Source organism: Sarcophilus harrisii, chromosome 4, assembly GCF_902635505.1.
Source record: "Sarcophilus harrisii chromosome 4, mSarHar1.11, whole genome shotgun sequence".
Taxonomy (NCBI): Eukaryota; Metazoa; Chordata; class Mammalia; order Dasyuromorphia; family Dasyuridae; genus Sarcophilus; species Sarcophilus harrisii.
Genome location: NC_045429.1, coordinates 355,700,756 through 355,708,409, shown reverse-complemented (window position 1 = coordinate 355,708,409; position 7,654 = coordinate 355,700,756). Strand labels below are relative to the sequence as shown.

Here is a 7,654-nt window from a genome sequence, read left to right as displayed (position 1 = left end):
CCCAGATCTGGTCCTTCAGAAATTTATTTTCTAATGGGATGTATGCCTCTGCATGAGATTTGCTGATCATGGGGATGAAGTTGGTCAGTGAATGTGGGTCTCATGGATTTCCATGGAGCTGATCTTCAACTATAACCATCCCTGGTTGGGTTAACTATCCTTGATGGGTGGGCACATACATATATGAGAAGGACCATAGAGATGTCACTGGTTGCCTGTGTCTATGTGGTGAAGAAGGTGACCAGACTTGATGACTCCATGAGATCTGAACAAAGTAGGAGCTGTGGGTAGACTTGGATGCTCAGTGATGACCCAAGAATGGATGGTGCTGAGGTTGGCAGAATGAGCTCTTTGATGTGTGAGGGTAGCCAGGGAAGAGGTGTGAGTCTCTAATAAAAAGTGCCCCTGGGGGGGAGTCGCTAAACACTATCCTTGCTAGTCTGGTCACCTGTAATTGCCTTCTTTCCCAGGCAGGAGCCTACAAATAGGGATGCCCCCCATCCATTGGCTACCACAGCTGAGAAGCTAGCCCAGTGGTAAGTGTTCTGGTTGGAGTGAAGAGAAGTGTGTTGTAGAGGATACTTTTGCCATACTATCACTCCACTTTAATGGTGGACAAGGGATTTTGTGGGGTGAGGGGGTGGAGAGGCAGAGCAATTGATTGCTCTAGTGGGGACAAACTTGGAAAAGATGTTGGGGATATGGGAGGGATGGTCTCAGAAAACAACTTCTCTAGGCTTCTTTGGTAGGAAATAAGCCCTTTGAGATCAAGAAATGTTTTGGGTTTTGTCTTTGTATTCTCGAGGTTAGAGAAGGATAAAGATGGAGATTGGGACTGAATTTGTGATTTCAATGACTTAAGAGATGAATCTTCTAGTCTTGGAGAGAATGCCTATAACACTGAGATGTTAAATGATGTATTCAAGGTCATACAGCCAGGATGTGTCTGAGATAGGTATTGAACTCAGGTCTTTCTGGCTTGAAGAATGGTACTCTGCCCACTGTGGCATATTACCTTTCAGGCTTCCTGATTCATACCAAAGAATTAATACTTATTGACCATATGCCATATCTGAAGACATGGTGAGCAGAGTTGTGAAAAAATATTGGCTCAGTGTCCAGAGTCAGTTGCTACTTTTAGATAGATCCTTCCCCTCTCTTTCCCTGTTCAGTTAGGGAGAGCTCAAGGATGGGTTGAGACAGATCTGTGGACTCCTTGCTAGAGCCTGGAGAGGTTGACTGAAAGATATAGGACTGATCCAAGAGATCCCTGAGGTTCAATTTCCCTTTCCCCTCCAACTTTCCTCTAGGTCCTAGGAAATCCTGCATCATCTGGCAACAGTAAAAAGTTATAGAAAGCCCCTCCTTCCATCCTGCTCATGGCTACTGCCTTACTAGAGATCCCTCTGTAGAAGTCAGTGAATGGGCCAGATCAGGGGAGAGTGAGAAAGCTTATGGCACTAGGCTGTTTGTCAGAGAAATCTCTCTCTCCCTTAGGGAGCAGGGTATGAGTCACTTTGTGCGGAATGGAAATGACTACTACTTTCCTGGCTAGCTTTGGGGTTTCCTGGCATGGGATTGGTGAAATGGTTGTTCCCCAAAGGATTTCCCAGTTGGGTAGCTATCCCTTAATATGGGCTGGGAAGGGTGGCCCCATACAGTAACCCATCTCCCAAGATACTTTCAAAGTAGCTCAAGTCAGAAAGATAGTTTCCCTACATGGTATAGAGTTTGAAGTCTTAGGACTAGAAGGGACCTTTGAAGATCTATTTTAATATCCTGAATTCAGGCAGGTAAAGTGTCATTATTCATATTTCACACATGAGGCAGCTGAGACCCACTTCTAAGGGAGCAGTGGGAAGAGAACTAGAAACTAATCTCTAGCAACTCTGTACAAGAATCTTTTCACAGCACCATCCAGCTTTCATGAGGTTGGAAAGAGATCATTGAGGAAGGAGAGCAGACTTTGGGAATACTCAGCATTTCTAAATCTTTCTCATTCCTTGGCTTTATTCCAAGGACCCAAGGGTGAAAACACTAATGGGATTCAACACCTCCAGTGCCTCACTTTGAACATCCCTTTTCTTTTCAGGAGTCCCTGGGGAAATGGATGTTGTAGGGCTCCTATTGAGATGGGGTTTTCACTAGGTGAAAACAGGCAGAGTTGGGGAGGTAGGATCTTGGGGTGAGGAAGTCATCTTTGTGAGTTCAGATCTTGTCTCAGACACTTACTAGTTGTATGAGCCTGGGCAAGTCACTTAATCCTGTCTGTCTCAGTTTACTCATCTTAAAATGAGTTGGAGAAGTAAATAGCAAACCACTTTTTAAAAAATCTTTGCCAAGAAAACCTCAAATGGGGTACAAAGAGTCAGACATGACTGAATAACAAAAAGGATAAGATCTCTAATGGAGTGCCCCAAAACTATGAGCCAAACTCCTTTATAAGTGTTAGAGCCATGGGGGTAGGCAGGAGAATCTTGAAAGAGAACAGAATCTAAAGAGACAAGAAAAGAGATCACAGAATCGTTAAAACTGATCTGGAAGGGACCACAGTAGCACACCTAGCAGAGCAGAGTAGTAGAAGGCTACAACACCCAAAATAAGAATTTGATTAGCTTTCTTTCAGTTCTGACTCTCTGATCTTCAATAGTCATATATGACTTCTGCTTGAAACCCTCCAACCAACCAATCTGTCTGCCAGGATCCTATTGGAACTCAGTCTTGTTATCCAGCATAGCAGTGTCATATTCAACTAGAAAAGGGAAAGATTAATAAACCCACAGTTAAGGATCTCTGTGGGCCACATATTAACTTAGAACATTTTCTAAGATCATTTTTGTCTTATTATATTCGTATTTATTTTGTTAAATAGTTCCCAATTACATTCCTCCCCCCCCCCCCCCCCCCCCCCCCCTCCACACACACACACTTAGAAATTGGTGTTAAGTGATTTGCCCAGGATCACACAGTAAGTAAATATCTGGGATCATATTTGAACTCAGGTCCTCAAGTGCTCTATCCACTTCCTAGCTGAATGATTAAGAGGTTAAGTGACTTGATAGATAGTGAGTGACAGAGGCAAGATATATTTATTTATTTATTTGGTGAGGCAATTGGGGTTAAGTGGCTTGCCCAGAGTCACACAGCTAGTAAATGTTGTGTCTAAAATTAGATTTGAACTCAGGTCCTGCTGACTTCTGGACTAGTACACAATCCACTATGACATCTAGGCACCTCCAGAGGCAAGATTTAAACCCAGGTTGTGACTCCAAAGCCAGAGTTCTTTTCCATTTTGTCATGCTAAGGAAGATTTCATGGAAGTATTTGAGTTGTGGTTTTAAAGAAATTTGGATGGGGAGGGAGGGCAAACCAAAGTGAGAGTAAATATTAGGGATTCATTGAGAGAATGAGGGACTGAATGGGAGAAGGTAAAGACTGAGGAGATATATAGAAAGGAGAAGTTCAAGGGGACTTCCCTTGTTCTTGACTCTATCATAGCTATCTGTTTCTAGGGGAGATGGAAAGATGATTAAGATTCTATATATTCCCTTGTAGAGGTTATAGTTTTGTAGTAGGAAACTTTTTTTTATATATTTTCTCCCCTTTATTATTTTCTTTTTTTTTTCTGGTTATACATGTATATTGATTTTTTATACACATTTCTTTATGAATCATGTTGGGAGAGAAAAATCAGAATAAAGTGAAAAATCATGAGAGAAGAAAAAAGCAGAAGAAAAAGGGAGAAAAAAGTGAACATAGCATGTGTTATCTAATTTTCTAATGTATTTAGGAAACAGTGTATTATAGATTGCATTTATGTTTTAAGTCTTTATTAATGTTTTTTATCCCTTTTCTAAATAGTAAACTTCATGATTGCAGGGACTGTCTTATCTACATTGTGTATTTTCTTCAATGCCTTACTATACTATTTGTGTTTAATAAATGTTTGCTGTATCCCCTGATGTGATATGTATTCATATGTTCTGGCCGTAAAATAATTATGCCCTCTTTCCCCAAGTGACCATGCCGACCTCCTTGGAGCAAGCTGTGGCTGCCATTGTGTCTACCTTCCAAGAGTATGCAAATCGTGAAGGGGACAAGTACAAACTCTCCCAATGTGAGCTGAAAGAATTGCTGCTGAAGGAGCTGCCTGCTCTATCCCCGGTAAAAGACAATTGAAGGTTGTGTGTGTGTGTGGGGGGGTGAACTTTTACATCTCATGACTTATCTTTCCTTGAGCTGGAAATCTTGTGCAGGATGGGAGGAAGGAGCAGGAATCAAGTCTTTTTTTCTGAATGGTGGATTGGGAGTCAGGAGAAGCAGATTCCAAGCCCAGCTTTGAAACTTAACTGCATAATCTTATTCTAATCATTTATTCAAAAAAAGGTTGGAATAAAATTCATTATGCTTGAACTGAAATTCCCCCAAAGCAGGAGTTCTCATCATGATTTAGCACACATAGATATGTGTGTTTATGCAAAACACAGGATAGAAAATAGAGTTATCAATGCAAGTACAATGTGATGAAATATCCTTTGGAAAAAGAAATGTTACTTTGAAGAATGTTTTAAGGAAGAGGGATAAAAATTGTAGCCAAGTTTGCAAGCAACCCACAAAACTGGCAAATGTAGCACAAATCAGATTGAAATGTAATTGAGGAATGATTAACAAAGTAAAAAAAAAAAGTAGATAGTATTAATTTGTGGTTTTCTAAGTTAATGTGTGGCCATTTGAAATCCATTTCTATTTGAATTTGCCACCACTGTTATAAGGAAAGAATTTTAAATCTTCAAGTGCTATATAGACATGAGATTATTATTAATTAATAATGACAAATGATAGAATAGAATGAAGGATATTTTTAAAAATAAATTTTTAGCATAGTACATTTTTTTTTTTTAGTGCCAGAAAATACAGTTTATGATGGTATTGGGGAATTTATAGTGTAATCTTTAAAGCCTCCAATGACTTAGCCATACTCCTTGGGCCAGTTTTCTTTTTCTTTTTCTTTTTCTTTTAATTTTTATTATCTTTTATTTTCCAAATACATATAAAGATAGTTTTCAGTATTTGTTTTTGTAAGACTTCATGTTCCAAATGTTTCTTCCTTTCTCCCTTACTTCCTCCCTTCTTAAGATATCAAATAATCTGATGCAGGTTAAATATGTGCATTATTTTAAACATACTTTCATATTTGTCACGTTGTACAAGAAAAATCAAGACCAAAAGGGAAAAAAAAAACCATGAGAAAAAACAAATGAAAAGTGAAAATTCTATGCTTCAATCCATATTCAGTCTCCATAATTCTCTCTCTGGATGTGAATGGCATTTTTCCATCACAAGTCTATTGTAATTGCCTTGAATCACCACATTATTGAGAAGAACCAAGTCCATTCCCGTTGGTCATCACATAATCTTGTTTGTGTATACAATGTTCTCTTGATTCTGCTTGTTTCGCTTAGCATAAGTTCATGTAACTCTTTCCAGGCTTTTCTGAAATCAGCATGCTCATCATTTTTTGTAGAACAATAATATTCCACAGCATGAATATATCATAACTAATTCAGCCTCCAATTGATGGGCAGCCACTCAATTTCCAATTCCTTGCTACTACAAAAAGGGCTGCTACAAACATTTTTTCACATGTGGGTCCTTTTCCCTCTTATATGTTCTCTGGGGGATACAGACCTAGTTGTGGACTCAAATTTATGCACAGTTTTATTGATAAATTGTTGTCCAGAATGGTTGGATCATTTCACAACTCCATCAATGAATGGGACTGATTGGATGAAGAATTTCTCAGTATTGAGACTGGACTTGGGTCACATGATCCCTGTACCCAGAGTGAGAGGATGGGGTCTTGGATTTCAGAAAGTCACATGATCCCTATTCCCAGGCTTTGAACCCTGGGTTGCAGGAAGTAACAGGAAGTTGCAGGAAATAATGGGACCTGTGGGAGGCAGACAACACTGGTGACCATTGATCTAGGATGGTTACATCATTTTAATCTATCCAATGAAAAGGCTTGCGTCTTTTCCTACTTCCCATTGGTCAGGTTCAGGAGCACAGGGCAGGAGTTGGGATGGCTCCCAGGTGTGTCTGGGTCTCTCCTTGCAGGGATTAAATAAGTGTTTTCTCTTTGTACCTGAAGATGTCTCTGATTAGTTAATTTGGGAAAGGGGGTCTAGCACCCATCTCACACACCAACAATGTGCTGATGCTCCTGGGGCCATTTTTTCAAAAATGAAGGACATTCTGCTTAGCATGAACAAATATCTTGTTCCTAGATTAGAGCACAGAAAGAACTTTCTGACAATGAGATGTTATCTTTCTGTACAATGTAGATGAAATAGAACATTGATCCAGATGAGAGACACTGATGAATGATTTGCCTAAGGTCACCCAGGGGCTCAGTGGAAAAGCTGGGGGGCCCAATTCTCTTAATATCTAATCTAATACTTCTACTTTTATGTCATGGTGCTAATGTGAGAAAGCTAGGATTTTCTTCCTGTATTGATCGCCTTCTTTCTCTCTTCTACATATTTTTAGACGCGGCTCCGGGAGTGTGACTACAACAATTTTTTGAGCTTGATGGATACTAACAAGGACTGTGAGGTGGATTTCACTGAGTACGTCCGCGCTCTGGCTTGTCTCTGCCTCTACTGTCATGAGTACTTCCGAGACTGTCCCCCTAAACCTCCTTGTCCTTAGCAACCCCATAAGTGGGATGGATCAGGGATGGGGAACAATAAAGTGAATTGATGCATGGGAAAGAACTTTAAGATAGATGTTATATCCCTGTCTACCTAGAGATTGTCTTATAGAGAATGAATGGTCACTTGTTAGTTCTGTTGAAGACCAGATCCTCTTTTTGAGGATGATTTGGACCACCAAATCTTTGAGGTCTCATAATCTAGACATGCCTTGATCTGTCTCAGCTTTCAATTTGATTTATAACCCTTAGGAAAGAAATTTCCCTTCTCATCTTCCATCTCTGTTGCATTCCCTTAGCCTTCCCCTTGGATCTGTGGTATTCTGTCATAATGCAAGAATACATTAAAAAAGTTCTTTGGGGAGGTAAAGAGCCAATATAGAGAGATGGTGGGATTAGTAGGAACAAGATACTGGACTTGGAATTCCTTTCATTGTTAATATGCTCACCATTGTGAATGATCTCTCAATAAAAATGGCTGTTGTTCCAGCACCCTTTGGGATGGTGTGGCTATTCTTAAAGGGAATGGAGAATAGGGTTGGGACTGGGCTTCTTTTATAACCAAACTCCAAATGTTTTACCTAATACCTCAAATTGCAGCTGTTCTCTTGAGAAACTTGGATCCCCTGTGAAAAGAAAGCTGAGGGGCTGCTAGAAGAATTTGTTGATATTACTAGATGGAAGAAAATGTTTTTAATATTCTCTTTTAGTCTCACTATTTAGAGGAAGAAGGATCTAGAAGAAGAGGAAATGGTTTTGAAGCTGCAGCAAAAGGGCTTGTGGTTAGATTTGAGAATGAGACTGAAGAGGTCCTGGTAGCTAAATGGGTGATGACAGAGAGAAACTGAATCATTGAAAACAATCTGGAAACCTAGCTATTCCCTGAAGCAAGCAGGGAGGAGCCCTGATAGGATTATAAATAGATTTTTTTTTATTAGGCTT

The 7,654-nt window shown here is 39.8% G+C and overlaps 1 protein-coding gene across 1 annotated transcript; it reads left to right on the top strand.

Moving 5' to 3' along the window:
- Window positions 1-462: 462 nt before the first annotated feature.
- Window positions 463-7,198, top strand: S100A3 (S100 calcium binding protein A3). The gene is made up of 3 exons (XM_003768010.2): window positions 463-536; window positions 4,019-4,164; window positions 6,550-7,198. Exons 2-3 carry the CDS (start codon window positions 4,024-4,026, stop codon window positions 6,709-6,711), a joined length of 303 nt encoding a protein of 100 aa, XP_003768058.1. The 5' UTR covers window positions 463-536; window positions 4,019-4,023; the 3' UTR covers window positions 6,712-7,198.
- The last annotated feature ends 456 nt before the right edge of the window (window positions 7,199-7,654 follow it).

What these genes read in the sequence shown, in the direction of transcription:
- S100A3 (XM_003768010.2), top strand. Translation starts at nt 4,024, where the DNA reads ATGCCGACCTCCTTGGAGCAAGCTGTGGCTGCCATTGTGTCTACCTTC. An exon ending in AGCTGCCTGCTCTATCCCCG is followed by an intron (nt 4,165 to 6,549) that starts GTAAAAGACAAT and finishes ACATATTTTTAG; the next exon opens with ACGCGGCTCCGGGAGTGTGA.